The 22,125-nt window shown below is 48.1% G+C and overlaps 1 protein-coding gene across 30 annotated transcripts in view; it reads left to right on the plus strand.

The window, feature by feature from the left end:
* The window catches only part of PHLDB1 (pleckstrin homology like domain family B member 1), a 397,027-nt gene that overhangs the window by 236,341 nt on the left and 138,561 nt on the right, over positions 1-22,125 (plus strand). For 18 of the 30 annotated variants that reach the window (XM_069224755.1, XM_069224758.1, XM_069224757.1 and 15 more), the window contains 4 exons: positions 182-337; positions 1,430-1,540; positions 2,651-2,740; positions 13,794-13,931. In XM_069224755.1, coding sequence (XP_069080856.1) covers positions 182-337; positions 1,430-1,540; positions 2,651-2,740; positions 13,794-13,931 — 495 coding nt within the window. The remainder of the gene's footprint in view (positions 1-181; positions 338-1,429; positions 1,541-2,650; positions 2,741-13,793; positions 13,932-22,125) is intronic. The other 12 variants (XM_069224773.1, XM_069224769.1, XM_069224775.1 and 9 more) reach the window with 1 other exon arrangement.

The raw sequence follows: 22,125 nt of genomic DNA on the forward strand, positions 1-22,125 counted from the left end.
ATGAGGCAGGAGACCCAGAGAATGGAATGGGACATTAAAGGTGGCGAGGGCCTTATGCTGTAGAGTGAGTGTGAGCCTTTGAACATGCAAACTGGGCGGGGTCATAGGACGCAGTTTTCGAGGTTTTGGAGAAAGGTAGTTGGAATGAGGTGAAGTTTAGACGTGTGTGTATCTTTTGAAGGAAGCAGAGAACCTGGATGCACAAACCAAGCTGTTTGAGGACCTGGAGTTCCAGCAGCTGGAGAAAGAGAGCCGTTTGGAGGAGGAACGGGAGACTGTGAGCCACCAACTGCTGCAGAGCAAGGCCGAGTACCATCGCAACATTGCCAAGCGGAAGGTATGGGCAGACTGTGATAAGGAGAGGAACCCAACCGGTCTTAAGAGAATGGGCTTGGGGAGGAGCAGGAGTAGAGAAGTTGCCCAACTGCTGCAGAGCTGTGCAAAGTTACCACTGCAACGTTACCAAGAGGGATGTAGAAGTGATATGGGTAAAGGGGCTTGAGTGCACAGAGGTAGAAAAGCACGGGGCTTTTTGTGTAAGGAGACACTATAGAGGAAGGGGAAAGAAGAGGCCATGGAGTGCAGCATTAGACCATGAGCCTAGAGTATAGTACAGAACAAGGCATAGTGCCACCATGATATTGCTAAGAATATTAATGGGTCATAAAGAGCTGTGAGGACTTGGGAGAGGTGAGAGTCGGCTGAGCACCGCTGGGTGTGGAAGCAGTGCCGCTCAGAGACATAGGCGGGCACTCTTGGATAGGATGGGGACCATGAGGGACCGGTTCCTTAAGAGTACAGCAGTGGTTCCCTCCAGTAGCTGCTGTGTCTAGCATTGGGTTGTTTGGTGGACGATGAGTGGCACAGTGAATAAGACAGAGGGCAGCATATAGTCTGAAGGGGATAGCACAGGTTCTCAAGGAGACTCAAAGGGGGTGAGGCTTAGGGAGGGCATTGAAAACAGTCTGACTACAGAGGGAGCACAGGTCTTTGGGGGTGGGGGAAGGACAAAGCAGGCATAAACTGAAACCTGGAGTGAAGTGGCTTGGGTGAGTAGCAAGGAAGATGGGATGGCAGTATATTGCTTGGGACTAAGGCCAGCACTGAGTGTAAGTGGGAGTGCATGTTCTGAAGTTGTGCATAAAGTCCGGAAGGACAGCATATATGATGGAGGGGCTGAACATGTGAACAAGCCTTGTGGAAGTTGAAAATGCAGGTTGGAAGTATATGCACAGGAGGGCAGATCGTTATACGAAAAGGATGATGATAATGGAGAGCAGAGGTATAGCACCTGGGGGAGTTATGGTCTGCTCTGGTCACCCTCCCCAGGCCTGAGAACGTACCTTGTGGTGAAAACTGGAAATGATTGTTCTTGGGAACAATCAAGGCAATGTTAACACACGTCTCTGAACCATTCACGTCTTCGTAGGAGCGGGTGGCAGCACTAGAGAACCAAGCCAATCAGATACGCATGCAGGCTGCACAGGAGTCCGAACGCGTCACCAAGGAGAAGAATGCTGCGCTGTTGCTACTTCAGAAGGTAAGGCCAGTGGTGTCTGCTGGTGGAGGCACTGCACAGTGGACTATAGAAGGGATACTTGGGCAAGTTTTACACTGTATTTGAGATGCTCTTCACCTTTTAAATCATTAATTACACGCCTGTCACAGAATTCTCTGCATAAACTGAAAATTCAGAAATAACTTGGTTTCCATCTCTAACACATAACTAGAAAACGTCTCATTCAACATGTGTGATGCCAGCTGTCAGTGGTCAACACTTTAGTTAGTAGAGAGTGCATAGTCCTTGTTTCTGTTTGCCTTTGACACCTACAACAGTGGCCCTTCCAAACCACTTCAGCAGGCTCACACTTGAGTTGCATTTGCATTAAAGTAACATTTTGAATGGTGCAAACAGACTGCTGAAATGATATCGAAGATGATATAAGTGGAAAAGACATGTAGAAAGGCCACATGTAAGATTTCACTAACAGAGGCAAAAAAAGGGACTGGAGAATGAAAAGACGATTATTACAGGTAATGCATTGCACTACCTGTCCTCTACACAGTTGGTGCCGTGGCAGAGAATTGCAACATGGAACAGGAGAGGTAGATCTAAAAAGTTTGCCCCCAGCCTCAGGACCTTCCTATAAATTATTTTCATAAGCATCCTCACAAGTCTTTAAGCATGACAGGCTTCCAGTCTCTCGCCAAAGCCATCTTATCCCACAGGCTAATACACCCCTCTCAAGCTGGGGAGTCATTCAGGAATTGGTAGCGGTTTTATTCTGCTCTAGTGATAATGCCCTACCTTTTCCAACCTATAGGTCTCTGCCTTCAGACAGGTACAAAAGTCTTTCCTGTGACCTCCACATATCAACTGTTTGTTTGCAGTTGAGGGTCATGTGACACTGAGAAGCTTTGGCCTCTTGTCGTTATCTGCTGGGGTTGAACAAAGATGCCACTCGACACCTAGAACCTCTGACTTGCTTGTATTACTGAGTACCCAAATTATGTCGTACCAAGAACCCCTGTTTTTTTTGTTTTTTTTACATTCACTGGAGTCGGGAATCCCTGTTCACTCCGTATTCTCCAATGGCTTTGTATTTCAATAATGCTTCATTTTGTAAGCAGCTCCACCCATGTGTTTCAGGAGAAGGAGACGCTTGCAGCCCTTGAGAAGCAATACTATGCAGTCACTGGTGGGAGGACCTTTCCAAAGACCCCATCTGCCTTAAAAGAAGTAAGTAAAGACAGGGCATTAGATTTCAAAATTAGACCCTTCCTGTTAGCAGTGTTGGGCTCTGAGCTGCTGCAAGATGTTTTTGAAAAGCAATGTTCTATCAAGTGTCTATATCCTGTCAAACATTTGAGGCTCGCGAAATAGTAATTTAAAATATAGTTAGGCAAGAATGATGCTTTTGGAGTTTGATATTCACCCGGTACATACAGTGTTTAACCATTAAGAAGAACAAGTGAACCTTTTTTCATCCAATCACCACTTTGCAAACGTATGCATAGTAAGGGAGTCTGAAATTACTCAAGGAGAAAAACTATTGTTACTGGTAAAAAACTGACACAAATGCCTTTCTTGGCTAAACAGACAGCCTACACAACCAGAGCAATAAACAACGTTTAAAAATGTAAATAAATACACAGATGATACAAGTCAATAAATGGCTCATTTCATGTTGCATAAAAAGCATATTCACAGCAATAGATGTCTACTCCATTACAATCAATCGCATCAAGATAATTACTTTCTTTAGTTGCAGAGTTGGTTGAAAGAAATGTCAGTTTGTCCTCTCAGGTCTAATCAGAAAATCTAATAGACAAAGCTACTTTGAGGGGGGAAAACAAGCATCTGTACACTACATTTATTTCGTTGGAGATTGTACAAATGTTCTAGTGCAGTTTGGTTTTAAGGGTTCCAACAAGTGTATGCCACTGTGGCTTTTCTATTGTCTAGCAACAAACCTATTATGAATCATTGGGACTTCCTCCACTTGAGTACCACCAGGTGAGGCATAGTTGATGAGGTTTAGAAGTTGGACCTGATATTTCCTGCCTTCCTTTGGGTCATTTGACCATAAGCATCTCCGCTCTGGCACAATGAGAGAGAACAGGATGAAAGAGGAGGGCAGCCCGAAGCAAGCAACTAGACAGTTGCTGATCAGAGATCTAAACAAACACAAAAGAAGAAATCTACCCAGGGTCGGATTGGGATCACAATTAAGCCTGAGCACTCTCCTAAAAGTGGTCCACATTCCCTGATCACCCCTTTCATCGATCTGGGTAGTCTCATTGGTATCTGTCTAGTTATTTTTTTATTATTTTTTGGAGTTTTATATAGTGTGAACTCTGCCCATAGGCACTGGAGCAATTTACATGAGCACCAGTTACATTAGACAAGATAAAATTCGTTTTTATTTTAGATGAGGGGATTTTATCTTAGGGGAGTTAAAGTGATTTGTGCAGAATCACAGGATGTTGAGCTGACACTGGAACTTGGTCCTAGGTCCAACATCTGCAATTCTGACCATGGCGCTACATCCTTTTTTATGGAACCCTCTCCCATCCTCCACCCCCGCCCCCCCCCCCCCAACAAGGCCTCAAAGAAACTAGGGCTGAGGTGACAACACCTGGCTGCTAGGGAGGCTTACCCCCTCCCTAACCCACTATAGCCTCCGGCCAATGACCTGGCTAGGGAGGAGTCAAGAAAAGCACACAGATGCTGCTCCAAGGGAGCTTAGGTGAGAATGGCCCAATGGGACAAAATCACCTGCCCCCTACAGTTAGGCCCCTGCATACTACCACCCTCCCCACATCCATCATGGCCTAAGTGTGAAGGCCCTGTGGGATGACACTTTCCGTCAGGGCAGACCACGCATGCAGGGTGCTGAGATGAGTGCCCCAACAGCTAAAGCAACACATGGCCCCAAGCCTAAATTTACAGCAGGGGAGTGACCGAGATTCTGGCGCCACATTAAAGTAGTCTAGTGGGGACTGGGAGAAAAAGTAAGTCGCTTGGACCGGTTTACAGAGGCCATAAAAAAGCAGCTCGCAGGTAACCCTGAGGCACCGGCCCATTGCTCAATGCCGAATTCACACCTTCCCAATCCAACACTGTCTAGGGCTGATAATTAACATTACTCTGGGGGAAAAAAAAACCCAGATACATATTTGTTGCCCATCTCAAATGGCATTTCGCCCAGTGTCTCTGATATGATTCCAGAGTGACCGGCTGGGGGCAATGCATTTGTAAAGATGGTCTTTGCTGTTTCCAGAGTTACTTTAGTTGCAACTGAGCCGCCCTGTGGCATGGATCCTTTTTGCCTGCTCCTACAGTGCTCTGAAACCTAGAGTCCAGTACAGGACTAGCTGCCTCCTGTTTCTGTCTCACATCCTTTTGACTTGGTCTTCCTGCATCACGTAACAGAACTTAACGCACTAATTATCTGTCTCACTCTTCTTGTGCTGGTCACTCGTATTACTGATATTGCAGCTGACGCCCTCCTGGGGACATTTCTTGAGAAGAGGGCCACAAGGAGCTGGCTTAGGGAGAAGGTGTGTTGGAAGGGCTGATTTGTGTGATTCTTGGCATTAACAAACTCTTAAATGCGTGGATGTGTTAGATACGTCCAAACAGGGTCCCTGATTAGATAGCATAGGTCTGCTGCATTCACCCAAACAGGGAGTTCTACCTACTTGATGAGTTTGACACACTGGCACACTTTACAAGCACATTATCTGACCGGTGTGACACTGTGAGAATGGAGGTAACGAATAAACAATCCACACAGCCTTTCTGACAGACGCACACATGTGAACTTGTTTAAAATTTGGAGGGAACAGAAAATCCTCTAGTTTCTAAAGAAAACTCTAAATGTGAGCATAATCCACCAAGGGAACTTAACACCATAATACTTTGTCTTTAATTAATTGAATATTAGTATATTATACTAATTGCTATCAGAGGTATCGCTATTCCATTGGGAGTAAACCACTAGCCATAGCGTGGTTGGAAACTGACAGGTAACCATGTCTACCAGTGGTTTAATCTGCGTCTTCTACTTATTAGTAAAGCTAAACTCATTGCATGGAGTTGGGGACTGGGTCAAGTCATGTAACCTCGGGGATGATGGAATGCCGTGGTCACAACATGTACATTTGTTGGGGTAAAGAGAGCATTGTTTGCACAGTATAACTCGCTGAGGTTGAAAGAGTGCAGCCAGTCCCAATTAACTCACAGGAGTTGGGAGTAGGGCTTAGCTATGTTACAGATGTGTCTCCCAAGGGTGGGGGAAGCTTTGGTCTTTTCATTTGGCTCAGAGAGTCAAGGAGATCCCAATTTATACCATGTGGCTCCCAAGTGTGGGAAAAGCATTGATTATACCACATTACTCCCAAGAATGAAGACCCTGATTCATACCAGGTTAAAGCAGAGGGTGGGATGAAGTGTTCACATCAAAATAGGCCAGGACACCAAAATACAAATGCCCCTATTAGCGAAGATGATACCTGAAAAAAAGGACTAATATAATGAATTTAAAGGTAAACACGGCCCACCTGGCCATAAAACCAGACCACAAAGGTTAAAAATCCAGCCCACTCACTGATGTGTCAGACCAGTCCATTGGGCGCTGCCTGATTGCCCTATAGGCCAGTCAGACCCTGATATCATGTAAAACCCAGGGGGAAAGTATTGTTGGTGAGTAGGGGTTGAATTTTCTATAAGCCTAGATAGCATCTCTCTATGCATTTATTAGTTGTCTTGGTTAGATATAACTTTTCACATTTCTGCATGTTTACCTAGTGGCTGGGATCTGTTATTTAACTCCAACTTCCTACTTTTTCTCCACCCATTGGTCTAACTCCTTTCTATTTTGTCTTGCCTCTTTGCTTTGCTTCTTCAACTGTGCATCAAACCAGTCTGTCATCTCCCCACCATCAACCCACCACTGTACATTCAGTGGTCTACATCTTTGTCCTGGTCTTTCCACATCCACCACACACCGCTTATTATATTCTTTTATTCATCTTGGTCTCTAAATTTTCTTCAAATCTTCCTTCTCTCCTCCCACAACCCATGTGTAATATCTTTGTCAACCCTTCACTCCCTGTTATCTGTTCCCTTTCCTTAGCTTACTGCTTCCCTTCCACCTTTTCTTCTCCACCTGCCATTTCTTCTTTTGCTTATTTGTTACACCCTACATTATAACTCATGCTCTGTTGCTGTCTCTGGCACTTGTAGTCCATCCTCCCATGCGTTCCTAAATTATGGCTTTTAACACTCCCCTCCATCCTTCATCATTCCATTCTCCATTGATCTTCTGATTAAGTTATCTGACCTTCTGTAGGAAGTTGGCTCTGTATGCACTATTTCAAAGTAAGGAATAGTATGCACAGAGTCCAAGGGTTCCCCTTAGAGGTAAGATAGTGGCAAAAAGAGATAATACTAATGCTCTATTTTGTGGTAGTATGGTCGAGCAGTAGGCTTATCAAAGGAGTAGTGTTAAGCATTTGTTGTACATACACACAGGCAATAAATGAGGAACACACACTCAGAGACAATTCCAGGCCAATAGGTTTTTGTATAGAAAAATATATTTTCTTAGTTTATTTTAAGAACCACAGGTTCAAATTCTACATGTAATACTTTGCATGAAAGTTATTGCAGGTAAGTACTTTAGGAACTTTGAATAATCACAATAGCATATATACTTTTCAAATAAAACACATATAGCTATTTTAAAACTAGACACAGTGCAATTTTCACAGTTCCTAGGGGAGGTAAGTTATTGTTAGTTCTTGCAGGTAAGTAAACCACCTACGGGGTTCAAGTTTGGGTCCAAGGTAGCCCACTGTTGGGGGTTCAGAGCAACCCCAAAGTTACCACACCAGCAGCTCAGGGCCGGTCAGGTGCTGAGTTCAAAGTGGTGCCCAAAACACATAGGCTTCAATGGAGAAGGGGGGTGCCCCGGTTCCAGTCTGCCAGCAGGTAAGTACCCGCGTCTTCGGAGGGCAGACCAGGGGGGTTTTGTAGGGCACCGGGGGGGACACAGGTTAGCACAGGAAGTACACCCTCAGCAGCACGGGGGCGGCCGGGTGCAGTGTGCAAACACACGTCGGGTTTTCAATTGGAATCAACGGGAGACCAAGGGGTCTCTTCAGCGATGCAGGCAAGGGGGGGGGGGGGCTCCTCGGGGTAGCCACCACCTGGGCAAGGGAGAGGGCCTCCTGGGGGTCACTCCTGCACTGGAGTTCCGATCCTTCAGGTCCTGGGGGCTGTGGGTGCAGGGTCTTTTCCAGGCGTCGGGATCTGAGAGTCAGGCAGTCGCGGTCAGGGGGAGCCTCGGGATTCCCTCTGCAGGCGTCGCTGTGGGGGCTCAGGGGGGACAACTTTGGTTACTCACAATCTCGGAGTCGCCGGGGGGTCCTTCCTGAAGTGTTGTTTCTCCACTAGTCGAGTCGGGGACGCCGGGTGCAGGGTTGCAAGTCTCACACTTCTGGCGGGAAACGCTGTTGTCTTTAAGTTGCTCCTTTGAAAACAAGGTTGCAGTCTTGGGTGAACAGGGCCGCTGTTCTCAGGAGTTTCTTGGTCCTTTTAGAGCAGGGCAGTCCTCTGAGGATTCAGAGGTCGCTGGTCCTGGGGAAAGCGTCGCTGGAGCAGTTTTCTTCCGAAGGGGGGAGACAGGCCGGTAGAGCTGGGGCCAAGGCAGTTGGTGTCTCCGTCTTCACTGCAGGGTTTTTCAGCTCAGCAGTCCTCTTCTTCTTAGGTTGCAGGAATCTGAGTTCCTAGGTTCTGGGGAGCCCTTAAATACTAAATTTAAGGGCGTGTTTAGGTCTGGGGGGTTAGTAGCCAATGGCTACTAGCCCTGAGGGTGGGTACACCCTCTGTAAGGAAATGCCTCCTTGGCCTGGTTGCCCCCTGACTTTTTGCCTTTGCTGATGCTATGTTTACAATTGAAAGTGTGCTGAGGCCTGCTAACCAGGCCCCAGCACCAGTGTTCTTTCCCTAACCTGTACTTTTGTATCCACAATTGGCAGACCCTGGCATCCAGATAAGTCCCTTGTAACTGGTACTTCTAGTACCAAGGGCTCTGATGCCAAGGAAGGTCTCTAAGGGCTGCAGCATGTCTTATGCCACCCTGGAGACCTCTCACTCAGCACAGACACACTGCTTGCCAGCTTGTATGTGCTAGTGAGGACAAAACGAGTAAGTCGACATGGCACTCCCCTCAGGGTGCCATGCCAGCCTCTCACTGCCTATGCAAGTATAGGTCAGTCACCCCTCTAGCAGGCCTTACAGCCCTAAGGCAGGGTGCACTATACCATAGGTGAGGGTACCAATGCATGAGCATGGTACCCCTACAGTGTCTAAACAAAACCTTAGACATTGTAAGTGCAGGGTAGCCATAAGAGTATATGGTCTGGGAGTTTGTCAAACACGAACTCCACAACACCATAATGGCTACACTGAAAACTGGGAAGTTTGGTATCAAACTTCTCAGCACAATAAATGCACACTGATGCCAGTGTACATTTTATTGCAAAATACACCCCAGAGGGCACCTTAGAGGTGCCCCCTGAAACTTAACCGACTGTCTGTGTAGGCTGACTAGTTCCAGCAGCCTGCCACACTAGAGACATGTTGCTGGCCCCATGGGGAGAGTGCCTTTGTCACTCTGAGGCCAGTAACAAAGCCTGCACTGGGTGGAGATGCTAACACCTCCCCCAGGCAGGAGCTGTAACACCTGGCGGTGAGCCTCAAAGGCTCACCCCTTTGTCACAGCACCGCAGGACACTCCAGCTAGTGGAGTTGCCCGCCCCTCCGGCCCGGCCCCCACTTTTGGCGGCAAGGCCGGAGAAAATAATGAGAATAACAAGGAGGAGTCACTGGCCAGTCAGGACAGCCCCTAAGGTGTCCTGAGCTGAGGTGGCTCTAACTTTTAGAAATCCTCCATCTTGCAGATGGAGGATTCCCCCAATAGGGTTAGGATTGTGACCCCCTCCCCTTGGGAGGAGGCACAAAGAGGGTGTACCCACCCTCAGGGCTAGTAGCCATTGGCTACTAACCCCCCAGACCTAAACACGCCCTTAAATTTAGTATTTAAGGGCTACCCTGAACCCTAGAAAATTAGATTCCTGCAACAACAAGAAGAAGGACTGCCCAGCTGAAAACCCCTGCAGAGGAAGACCAGAAGACAACAACTGCCTTGGCTCCAGAAACTCACCGGCCTGTCTCCTGCCTTCCAAAGAACTCTGCTCCAGCGACGCCTTCCAAAGGGACCAGCGACCTCTGAATCCTCTGAGGACTGCCCTGCTTCAACGACGACAAGAAACTCCCGAGGACAGCAGACCTGCTCCAAAAAGACTGCAACTTTGTTTCAAGAAGCAGCTTTAAAGAACCCTGCAATCTCCCCGCAAGAAGCGTGAGACTTGCAACACTGCACCCGGCGACCCCGACTCGGCTGGTGGAGAACCAACACCTCAGGGAGGACCCCCGGACTACTCTACGACTGTGAGTACCAAAACCTGTCCCCCCTGAGCCCCCACAGCGCCGCCTGCAGAGGGAATCCCGAGGCTTCCCCTGACCGCGACTCTCTGAAACCTAAGTCCCGACGCCTGGAAAAGACCCTGCACCCGCAGCCCCCAGGACCTGAAGGACCGGACTTTCACTGCAGAAGTGACCCCCAGGAGTCCCTCTCCCTTGCCCAAGTGGAGGTTTCCCCGAGGAAGCCCCCCCTTGCCTGCCTGCAGCGCTGAAGAGATCCCTTGATCTCTCATTGACTTACATTGCGAACCCGACGCTTGTTCTAACACTGCACCCGGCCGCCCCCGCGCCGCTGAGGGTGAAATTTCTGTGTGGGCTTGTGTCCCCCCCGGTGCCCTACAAAACCCCCCCTGGTCTGCCCTCCGAAGACGCGGGTACTTACCTGCAAGCAGACCGGAACCGGGGCACCCCCTTTGCTCCATTATAGCCTATGCGTTTTGGGCACCACTTTGAACTCTGCACCTGACCGGCCCTGAGCTGCTGGTGTGGTAACTTTGGGGTTGCTCTGAACCCCCAACGGTGGGCTACCTTGGACCAAGAACTGAACCCTGTAAGTGTCCTACTTACCTGGTAAAACTAACAAAAACTTACCTCCCCCAGGAACTGTGAAAATTGCACTAAGTGTCCACTTTTAAAGTAGCTATTTGTGAATAACTTGAAAAGTATACATGCAATTGAAATGATTCAAAGTTCCTAATGTACTTACCTGCAATACCTTTCAAACAAGATATTACATGTTAAATTTGAACCTGTGGTTCTTAAAATAAACTAAGAAAAGATCTTTTTCTATAACAAAACCTATTGGCTGGATTTGTCTCTGAGTGTGTGTACCTCATTTATTGTCTATGTGTATGTACAACAAATGCTTAACACTACTCCTTGGATAAGCCTACTGCTCGACCACACTACCACAAAATAGAGCATTAGTATTATCTATTTTTACCACTATTTTACCTCTAAGGGGAACCCTTGGACTCTGTGCATGCTATTCCTTACTTTGAAATAGCACATACAGAGCCAACTTCCTACACCCTCTTTGTGCCTCCTCCCTGAGGGGAGGGGGGCACATCCCTAATCCTATTGGGGGAATCCTCCATCTGCAAGATGGAGGATTTCTAAAAGTCAGAGTCACCTCAGCTCAGGACACCTTAGGGGCTGTCCTGACTGGCCAGTGACTCCTCCTTGTTTTTCTCATTATCTCTCCTGGACTTGCCGCCAAAAGTGGGGGCTGGGTCCAGGAGGTGGGCATCTCCACTAGCTGGAGTGCCCTGGGGCATTGTAACACGAAGCTTGAGCCTTTGAAGCTCACTGCTAGGTGTTACAGTTCCTGCAGGGGGGAGGTGTGAAGCACCTCCACCCAGAGCAGGCTTTGTTTCTGTCCTCAGAGAGCACAAAGGCTCTCACCGCATGGGGTCAGAAACTCGTCTCTCAGCAGCAGGCTGGCACACACCAGTCAGTCCTGCACTGAACAATTGGGTAAAATACAGGGGGCATCTCTATGATGCCCTCTGTGTGCATTTTTTAATAAATCCAACACTGGCATCAGTGTGGGTTTATTATTCTGAGAAGTTTGGTACCAAACTTCCCAGTATTCAGTGTAGCCATTATGGAGCTGTGGAGTTCGTTTTTGACAGACTCCCAGCCCATATACTCTTATGGCTACCCTGCACTTACAATGTCTAAGGTTTTGCTTAGACACTGTAGGGGCATAGTGCTCATGCACATATGCCCTCACCTGTGGTATAGTGCACCCTGCCTTAGGGCTGTAAGGCCTACTAGAGGGGTGACTTACCTATGCCACAGGCAGTGTGAGGTTGGCATGGCACCCTGAGGGGAGTGCCATATCGACTTAGTCATTTTGTCCCCACCAGCACACACAAGCTGGCAAGCAGTGTGTCTGTGCTGAGTGAGGGGTCCCTAGGGTGGCATAAGACATGCTGCAGCCCTTAGAGACCTTCCCTGGCATCAGGGCCCTTGGTACCAGGGGTACCAGTTACAAGGGACTTACCTAGGTGCCAGGGTTGTGCCAATTGTGGAAACAATGGTACATTTTAGGTGAAAGAACACTGGTGCTGGGGCCTCGTTAGCAGGTTCCCAGCACACTTTTCAGTCAAGTCAGCATCAGTATCAGGCAAAAAGTGGGGGGTAACTGCAACAGGGAGCCATTTCTTCACAACCATCATTACCTAATCTAGTCAGCATCTCTTCCTTACTAGCCCCCATTTGAGGGCAGATATGTATATAGATTATAGTTACTGTTTCACTTTTCCTCTTAATACATTGCTCATTCTTTTCTCAGCTTCTTATTCTTTAGTCAGTATATCATTGCATTTCCTGTTCTACTTCATCTTGTAGTTCACTCACTATTTGGTCTGTCCATCTTCTTTTTCTTTGTCTCCCTCATCTGTTGAGCTTTTCATTTCTTTGAGTACTCCATTATTGGCCAATCTAACCTTAAATTTACTCCCAATTTCTTCCGTCAGTGGCCACTATACTTTTCATTATCCCTTCTCCCATCATTGCTTTCTTTCTGCCCCTATCTTTCAGTTCTCCATCATTGGCCACCTTGTTCTTCCACATCGTTCATTACTCCCTCAGTGGCTGGACTATCTTTCCACCTCTTTCAATTCCTTCAGGATTGCTGAAGTTATCCTCCCTTCTTCTAATCCGCTGTTATTGGCTGATGTAACTTCCTCATCTTTCACTCATCCACTAATAATCATTCAGCATCTTTATATCTTCAATCAGTCACTCATCTATCCTTCCACTTTTTCCAGTCTTCCATTATAGATCAATTTCTTCTTCTGCTTCATGCACTTCCCTTTATTGTTCCCTTACTTGCCCTTAAACCTCTTTCAATCCTCAATCTTTGGCCGGTCTATCCTTTCAGCTCTTTCAATTCCCTTCACTGGTGGTTCATCTATGCATCCACCTCTTTCTTTTTTCAGTCATTTGGCGATCTATATCTCGTCTCTTGGAATTCTCAATTATTGGCCAATTGGCCTTTTTCACCACTTTCATGCCTCCATTGATGGCCAAAAGTTTCTATAACATTCAGTTCTCTACAATTGGCCAGTCTAGCTTTTCACCTCTTTCACTTCCCTTCATTGTTGGTTTATCTTTCTGTCTCTCCTTTTCAGTCCTTAAACACTGGCCAATATATATCTCCATCATTAACCCTCTGTCACTGGCAAGTCTATCTTTCCAGCTTTCAATCCTCCATCACTCGGAGATTTATCCTTCCACCTCTCCAATACTAACTGATCTATCCTGCTATCATCATTTTAGCTCCTTATCCATTACCATGATATGTATCTGTACTCAAGTCTCCCTATAATCCATTTTCTACTGTGTTTGTTTGTATGCCTTCCGCTAGAAAATAAACTTGGGTTGTAGGGTGAACTGCTGAAGTGTTTTGAACTTGAACACAACCCAGTGCGCATCCCTGAATTTCTGCGCACCAGAAGTTTTCAGTGTTGAATGGGGTTTGAGGAATTTGACAGGTGAATGAACTGGATACCCCGGATTACGTGGGGTGGCAGTTTTTGGAGTTATTTTTGTGAATGTCTTTGGGGATGGGTGGTGGTGGTATTTTGCAATGTCACCCAATTTTAGTAGAAAGAGCTCCTGGACCAGCACGTGAACCTGTGGTGTCCAATGTGGAGCACGCTTGACATGTTACTGATCTCTGCGCCTTCCTTCTCTCTTCCTCCACTCTTGCCCCTTTTGCCCCCCCCAGCCTGATCTCCCATGCCCCGGACCTCAGGAATACTTGAAGCTTTGCGACGTGTACAGGTTCTGCAGCAGTGTGCCTGGCCCAAGCTTGGATGCTCGCACTTCTTTCTCGCTTGCTGTACCTCCTGCTCACAGTGAAGAGGTACCTGCTTAATGCATGCACTGCATGGCTTGGCCAGAATAGCTTCGGTGTTTCTGTGCATGTTTTCTAGTGATTTTTTTGTATTTTCATAGACTGCTCAGATGGGCTCTAAAACTAATAACTCAATAAAGACACATCCAACCAATCAAAGATGTTATTAACAGGTGGGATTGCATGTCTCTTTTTTTGTTTCTTCTGGTTTTCTAATGTGCATTTGATTCCCTTCTAGGAGTGGAGGACACACACATGTGGATATTTCTTGACATTCAGTACGGCCCCTGTTAGGCAAATGAGAAATTTTCAGGACAACAGCTGGTTGCGTTCTGCTGTAACCTGCTCTAGGGAAAATACAAATTTTCCCTTTAAAAGGAGGAAACACTTTTGTGAGCCCTGGTTGATCCCAATGCAGAGGTTTCAGTAAAAAGCACCTTTCAGCAACGCAACTGACTGTAAAAACTATAAGCTTTAAAATGTGCGTACATGCTTGTGGTTACAGTTTCCAAACTGGCTTTAGTTCTTTTGATCCTCCTACCTAAAGGGACTGTATTTCAATCCAGTTAAGGTGACACCAGCATCGACTTTGTGGGTTGCAAACTTCAGAAGTAATCTAGTCTTCTTTTGACACATTTCAGGAACCGTGATGTCGGTTCAGATTTATCACCGCGAATAATAGCGACAACCCATCTTCATCAGTTTTAACAAATATTGCAGGGCTGCAAGGAGGCCAAGAGGTTCTTTGCGTGCAGTCGCTTGGTCAGCGTTATAAATAAGGGTAGTATTGGAGCAAGAGAGATGCAGGCAGGGCTGATTAGAACAGGAATGCAGTAGCATCTGGTGTTGTGTACTAGCACATGGAAGTGGCCAGCAGAAATACAAACATTCTAAAGTGCGGCTTTAGGAGGTAACTGCTAACTCAGCAAAAGGAGTGGCATGAGTGTGGTCTGACAACCATGTGCTCCAGAAATGTTTGACAGAGGTGCCCGGCATCTCATATAGATAATTTGGGAAAGGAGGTGGGTTGGAGGAAGTTCACTCCTGCTAAAATATAAAGAATGAGAGCACAGGAAGTGGGTGCCAGAATAAGTGTTCTGTAGTGTTGGGTCGGAATGAAAATGTATAGCTAACATTTTATTATATTAAGTCAATTTAGATTAGGTTCTAGTCCAAGTTTATATTTGGACAAGGTCATCTAAGCTCCTCAGGAGATTTGAACATCCTCGGCTTCTTACAAGTGGTTACTCAGCTCAAAATAAACAATATCCATTGCAGGGGGGATTTGAGACTTCTCAGATCGGCCTTTTTGTTTTTTTGTAGTTTGGTTAAGTGCAAAAAAAGTGTGAGAGTTTAGCAGAATTACATCTAAATTTTTAAAGTGCAGTAAGATAGTGTGCATTTTGTGGGCTGAAGTCTTGACAAAGATACGCTTGAGGGAAAGGCAGAAGCCAGGAGATGGAAACAAGGAAACTTGTTCCTTGAGAAAATCTTTCTCGTAGTGAGAGTTCTGCAGCATGAATCCTTTTATGGATTTACTTGCTGTGCATCATTCCGCTATCTAGCGGTTGGGTCCAGAATTGCTGTTTTTTTTCTTTTTTGGGCATTGTCGACCACCATTTTGTGTTAGGTTCATCCCCCCTGCATGACGTCAGACATCGCCCTGAAAGTTCCTGGGTGTGGTAGCCATCTTCCGATTCTTTTTTCTGCCTTTGGGGTCAGGAAGCAAAGAAGGAGCTCTGAAGTTTTGGACAGAGGACGCCAAAAACTTAAAGTAAAGATTTTGAAGTTTTATATGAAGGAGAACGCCGAGATCAACAAAGCAGAGGCAAGGAAACAGCCGGACACATTTCCTGGCGGGGTACGCCGGAAAAATCCACAGAGCAGGAGAATGAAGCAAGGTAGGGGTCATGGAAAACACCCCTTTATAATTTCTGACCGAACTGCCACCACAAGTTTGGCCAGTATGACCCACATGAGGTCTGCAACCCCGTGTCTCCCGAGGGTCACAGAAATGAGGGCTGCAAAGCCTGCGCCGCTTTCATCCCCAGGACACTCAAAGTATACCGAAAGCAGAGGGAGGAGCACAGCCCAGCGATGCACAGCCAAAAGCATCCCGAGTCGCTGATGGAGTTAGGACTATCCAGCAACAAGGAAGAGCAAGCAGGAGGTGTAGAATCGGCTAACAGAGGGTCGGACGTCGAATTTTTTGAAGGAGACACAGAGGAAAAACTCCAGTAAAAGGAGACGGTAAGAGACGTTGAAAAGAGACCCAAAAATGTTTAAATAAACACCAAAGAGCTCGGAGGAGAAAGTCCCCGAGAAACAATATCACAAGCCAGCCCGATGTCCAAGATGAAGATGATCGAGGACCAACTATAGGCAAGAGAGCCCCACAGATCCTACACCAGGGATACCAAAGAGGGCTGGCTGCCGAAACAAGCAAGACCCCAGTTGGCCCAAAATCATTGGGGAAGGAGGCCCCGAAAACATTTGGGAAAGAGAACCTGATCCTATCGGGGTAACATATGCTGAAAAGACAACCTTTGACGGAGCGAGACGTCGAAAAGGCGTTGGAGGTGGAGAAGAAGAGACATTGTCTGAAGGTTGAAATGGCAGCGCTCCTACTAAAGAAAAAGGAGTTTGACGATGTAGGAAGTTGGCTCTGTATATACTATTTCAAAGTAAGAAATAGTGTGCACAGAGTCCAAGGGTTCCCCTTAGAGGTAAGATAGTGGCAAAAATAGATAATTCTAAAGCTCTATTTTGTGGTAGTGTGGTCGAGAAGTAGGCTTATCAGAGGGTAGTGTTAAGCATTTGTTGTACACACACAGGCAATAAATGAGGAACACAAACTCAAAGACTTATTCCAGGCCAATAGGTTTTTATATAGAAAAATATGTTTTCTTAGTTTATTTTAAGAACCACAGGTTCAAGATTTACAAGTAATACTTCAAATGAAAGGTATTTCACTTAGGTACTTTAGGAACTTTGAATAATCACAATAGCATGTACAGTTTTGGCAAAAATGGCAATAAGCTATTTTAAAAGTGGACACAGTGCAAAAATCAACAGTTCCTGGGGGAGGTAAGTAGAGGTTAAGTTCACAGGTAAGTAAAACACTTACAGGGTTCAAAGTTGGGTCCAAGGTTGCCCACCGTTGGGGGTTCAAGGCAACCCCAAAGTTACCACACCAGCAGCTCAGGGCCGGTCAGCTGCAGAGGTCAAATAGGGGCCCAAAACACATAGGCTTCAATGGAGAACAGGGGTGCCTCGGTTCCAGTCTGCCAGCAGGTAAGTACCCGCGTCCTCAGGGGCAGACCAGGGGGGTTTTGTAGGGCACCAGGGGGGACACAGTCAGGCACAGAAAGTACACCCTCAGCGGCACAGGGGCCGCCGGGTGCAGACTGCAAACAGACGTCGGGATTTGTATAGAAAGTAATGGGGAGACCCGGGGGACTTTTCAGCGATGCAGGCAGGCACAGGGGGGGCTCCTCGGGGTAGCCACCACCTGGGCTGGGCAGAGGGTCGCCTGGGGGTCGCTCCTGCACTGGAGTTGTGTTCCTTCCAGACCTGGGGGCTGCGGGTGCAGTGTTGGTTCCAGGCATTGGGTCCCTTGTTACAGGCAGTCGCGGTCAGGGGGAGCCTCTGGATTTCCTCTGCAGGCGTCGCTGTGGGGGCTCAGGGGGGGGTCGTCTCTGACTACTCACTGGCTCGCAGTCGCCTGGGAGTCCTCCCTGAAGTGTTGGTTTTCCGCAGGTCGATCCGGGGGCGTTGGGCATAGAGTGGAAAGTCTCACGCTTCCGGCGGGAAACGTGAAGTCTTCAAAGTCGTTTCTTTGTTGCAAGAAAGTTGCAGATTGTTGCACAGAGCCGCTGTTCACTGGAGTTTCTTGGTCCTTGGTTGCAGGGCAGTCCTCTGAGGCTTCAGAGGTCGCTGGTCCCTGTTGGATGCGGCGCTGTTGCAGTTTTCTTCGAAATTGGGAGACAGGCCGGTAGGGCTGGGGCCAAAGCAGTTGTTGTCTCCGTCTTCACTGCAGGGCTTCAGGTCAGCAGTCCTTCTTCTTGTTAAGGTTGCAGGAATCTAGTTTCCTAGGTTCTGGGGGCCCCTAAATACTGAATTTAGGAGTGTGTTTAGGTCTGGGAGGGCAGTAGCCAATGGTTACCGTCCTTGAGGGTGGCTACACCCTCTTTGTGCCTCCTCCCTGTGGGGAGGGGGGCACATTCCCTAATCCTATTGGGAGAATCCTCCTCCTACAAGATGGAGGATTTCTAGAAGTAAGGGTCACCTCAGCTCAGGACACCTTAGGGGCTGTCCTGACTGGTGGGTGATTCCTCCTTGTTTTTCTTATTATCTCCTCCAGCCTTGCCGCCAAAAGTGGGGGCAGTGGCCGGAGGGGCGGGCATCTCCACTAGCTGGGATGCCCTAGGGTGCTGTAACAAAAGGGGTAAGCCTTTGAGGCTCACCGCCAGGTGTTACAGTTCCTGCAGGGGGAGGTGAGAAGCACCTCCACTCAGTACAGGCTTTGTTCCTGGCCACAGAGTGACAAAGGCACTCTCCCCATGTTGCCAGCAACATGTCTGGCATGTGGCAGGCTGGCAAAAAATAGTCAGCCTACACTGGAAGTCTGGTATGTTTTCAGGGGGCATTTCTAAGGTGCCCTCTGGGTATATTTTACCATACATGGCACACTGGCATCAGTGCATTTATTGTGCTGAGAAGTTTGATACCAAACTTCCCAGTTTTCAGTGTAGCCATTATGGTGCTGTGGAGTTCGTGTTTGACATACTCCCAGACCATATACTCTTATGGCTACCCTGCACTTACAATGTCAAAGGTTTTGCTTAGACACTGTAGGGGCATAGTGCTCATGCACCTATGCCCTTACCAGTGGTATAGTGCACCCTGCCTTACGGCTGTAAGGCCTGCTAGAGGGGTGACATACCTATGCCACAGGCAGCGTGAGGTTGGCATGAAACTCTGAGGGGAGTGCCATGTCGACTTAGTCATTTTCTCCCCACCAGCACACACAAGCTGGCAAGCAGTGTGTCTGTGCTGAGTGAGGGGTCCCCAGGGTGGCATAAGAAATACTGCAGCCCTTAGAGACCTTCCCTGGCATCAGGGCCCTTGGTACCAGGGGTACCAGTTACAAGGGACTTACCTGAGTGCCAGGGTTGTGCCAATTGTGGAGACAAAGGTACAGTTTAGGGAAAGAACACTGGTGCTGGGGCCTGGTTAGCAGGGTCCCAGCACATTTTCAAATCATAACTTAGCATCAGCAAAGGCAAAAAGTCAGGGGGTGTAGGAAGTTGGCTCTGTATGCACTATTTCAAAGTAAGGAATAGTATGCACAGAGTCCAAGGGTTCCCCTTAGAGGTAAGATAGTGGCAAAAAGAGATAATACTAATGCTGTATTTTGTGGTAGTGTGGTCGAGCAGTAGGCTTATCAAAGGAGTAGTGTTAAGCATTTGTTGTACATACACAAGCAATAAATGAGGAACACACACTCAGAGACAATTCCAGGCCAATAGGTTTTTGTATAGAAAAATATATTTTCTTAGTTTATTTTAAGAACCACAGGTTCAAGATTTACATGTAATACTTCAAATGAAAGGTATTGCAGGTAGGTACTTTAGGAACTTTGAATTAGCAAAATAGCATATACAGTTTTCACATAAATGACATATAGCTATTTTAAAACTAGACAGTGCAATTTTCAACAGTTCCTGGGGGGAGTAAGAGTTTGTTAGTTTTTGCAGGTAAGTAAACCACCTACAGGGTTCAAGTTTGGGTCCAAGGTAGCCCACCATTGGGGGTTCAGAGCAACCCCAAAGTTACCACACCAGCAGCTCAGGGCCGGTCCGGTGCAGAGGTCAAATTGGTGCCCAACACGCATAGGCTTCAATGGAGAAGGGGGTGCCCCGGTTCCAGTCTGCCAGCAGGTAAGTACCCGCATCTTCGGAGGGCAGACCAGGGGGGTTTTGTAGGGCACCGGGGGGGGACACAAGTCCACACAGAAAGTACACCCTCAGCAGCACGGGGGCGGCCGGGTGCAGTGTGCAAACACGCGTCGGGTTTTCAATAGGTTTCAATGGGAGACCCAGGGGTCTCTTCAGCGATGCAGGCAGGCCAGGGGGGGGCTCCTCGGGGTAGCCACCACCTGGGCAAGGGAGAGGGCCTACTGGGGGTCACTCCTGCACTGGAGTTCGGATCCTTCAGGTCCTGGGGGCTGCGGGTGCAGAGTCTTTACCAGGCGTCGGGATCTGAGAAGCAGGCAGTCGCGGTCAGGGGGAGCCTCGGGATTCCCTCTGCAGGCGTCGCTGTGGGGGCTCGGGGGGGGGGCAACTCTGGCTACTCACGGTCTCACAGTCGCCGGGGAGTTCTCCCTGAAGTGATTGTTCTCCACAAGTCGAGCCGGGGGCGTCGGGTAGAGAGTAGCAAGTCTCACGCTTCCGGCGGGAAACACAAGTTGTTTCAAAGTTGCTGCTTTGTTTCAAAGTTGCAGTCTTTGGTGAACAGGGCCGCTGTCCTCAGGAGTTTCTTGGTCCTTCTAGAGCAGGGCAGTCCTCTGAGGATTCAGAGGTCGCTGGTCCCTGGGGAAAGCGTCGCTGGAGCAGTGTCTTTAGAAGGGGGGAGACAGGCCGGTAGAGCTGGGGCCAAAGCAGTTGGTGTCTCCGTCTTCTCTGCAGGGTTTTTCAGCTTAGCAGTCCTCTTCTTCTTAGGTTGCAGGAATCTGATTTCCTAGGTTCTGGGGAGCCCCTAAATACTCAATTTAGGAGTGTGTTTAGGTCTGGGGGGTTAGTAGCCAATGGCTACTAGCCCGGAGGGTGGCTACACCCTCTTTGTGCCTCCTTCCTGAGGGGAGGGGGGCACATCCCTAATCCTATTGGGGGAATCCTCCATCTGCAAGATGGAGGATTTCTAAAAGTCAGAGTCACCTCAGCTCAGGACACCTTAGGGGCTGCCCTGACTGGCCAGTGACTCCTCCTTGTTTTTCTCATTATCTCTCCTGGACTTGCCGCCAAAAGTGGGGGCTGTGTCCAGGGGGCGGGCATCTCCACTAGCTGGAGTTCCCTGGGGCATTGTAACACGAAGCCTGAACATTTGAGGCTCACTGCTAGGTGTTAGTTCCTGCAGGGGGGAGGTGTGAAGCACCTCCACCCAGAGCAGGCTTTTGTTTCTGTCCTCAGAGAGCACAATGGCCCTCACCACATGGGGTCAGAAACTCGTCTCTCAGCAGCAGGCTGGCACAGACCAGTCAGTCCTGCACTGAACAATTGGGTAAAATACAGGGGGCATCTCTAAGATGCCCTCTGTGTGCATTTTTTAATAAATCCACCACTGGCATCAGTTTGGGTTTAATATTCTGAGAAGTTTGATACCAAACTTCCCAGTATTCAGTGTAGCCATTATGGAGCTGTGGAGTTCGTTTTTGACAGACTCCCAGACCATATACTCTTATGGCTACCCTGCACTTACAATGTCTAAGGTTTTGCTTAGACACTGTAGGGGCATAGTGCTCATGCACCTATGCCCTCACCTGTGGTATAGTGCACCCTGCCTTAGGGCTGTAAGGCCTGCTAGAGGGGTGACTTACCTATGGCACAGGCAGTGTGAGGTTGGCATGGCACCCTGAGGGGAGTGCCATGTCGACTTAGTCATTTTCTCCCCACCAGCACACACAAGCTGGCAAGCAGTGTGTCTGTGTTGAGTGAGGGGTCCCTAGGGTGGCATAAGACATGCTGCAGCCCTTAGAGACCTTCCCTGGCATCAGGGCCCTCGGTACCAGGGGTACCAGTTACAAGGGACTTACCTAGGTGCCAGGGTTGTGCCAATTGTGGAGCCAATGGTACATTTTAGGTGAAAGAACACTGGTGCTGGGGCCTGGTTAGCAGGGTCCCAGCACACTTCTCAGTCAAGTCAGCATCAGTATCAGGCAAAAAGTGGGGGGTAACTGCAACAGGGAGCCATTTCTTTACAGGGGGTAACCCTGCCAAGGAGGCATTTCCTTAGAGACGACGTGCTGAAACAATATCGAATCCCACCAAAACCCTCTATGACCTCCATGGAGGCCGAAGAGGTAGAAACCGCCCTCAAAGCATCTACAACCCCCGAACCACATGAAGAAGAGTCTGAGGAGGAGTTCTACGGCCCTGAGGAGGAGGAAACCACAGGGAGTTTCAAAGATGATTGGCATGACCTC

Source organism: Pleurodeles waltl, chromosome 3_1, assembly GCF_031143425.1.
Source record: "Pleurodeles waltl isolate 20211129_DDA chromosome 3_1, aPleWal1.hap1.20221129, whole genome shotgun sequence".
In the NCBI taxonomy this organism is placed as follows: Eukaryota; Metazoa; Chordata; class Amphibia; order Caudata; family Salamandridae; genus Pleurodeles; species Pleurodeles waltl.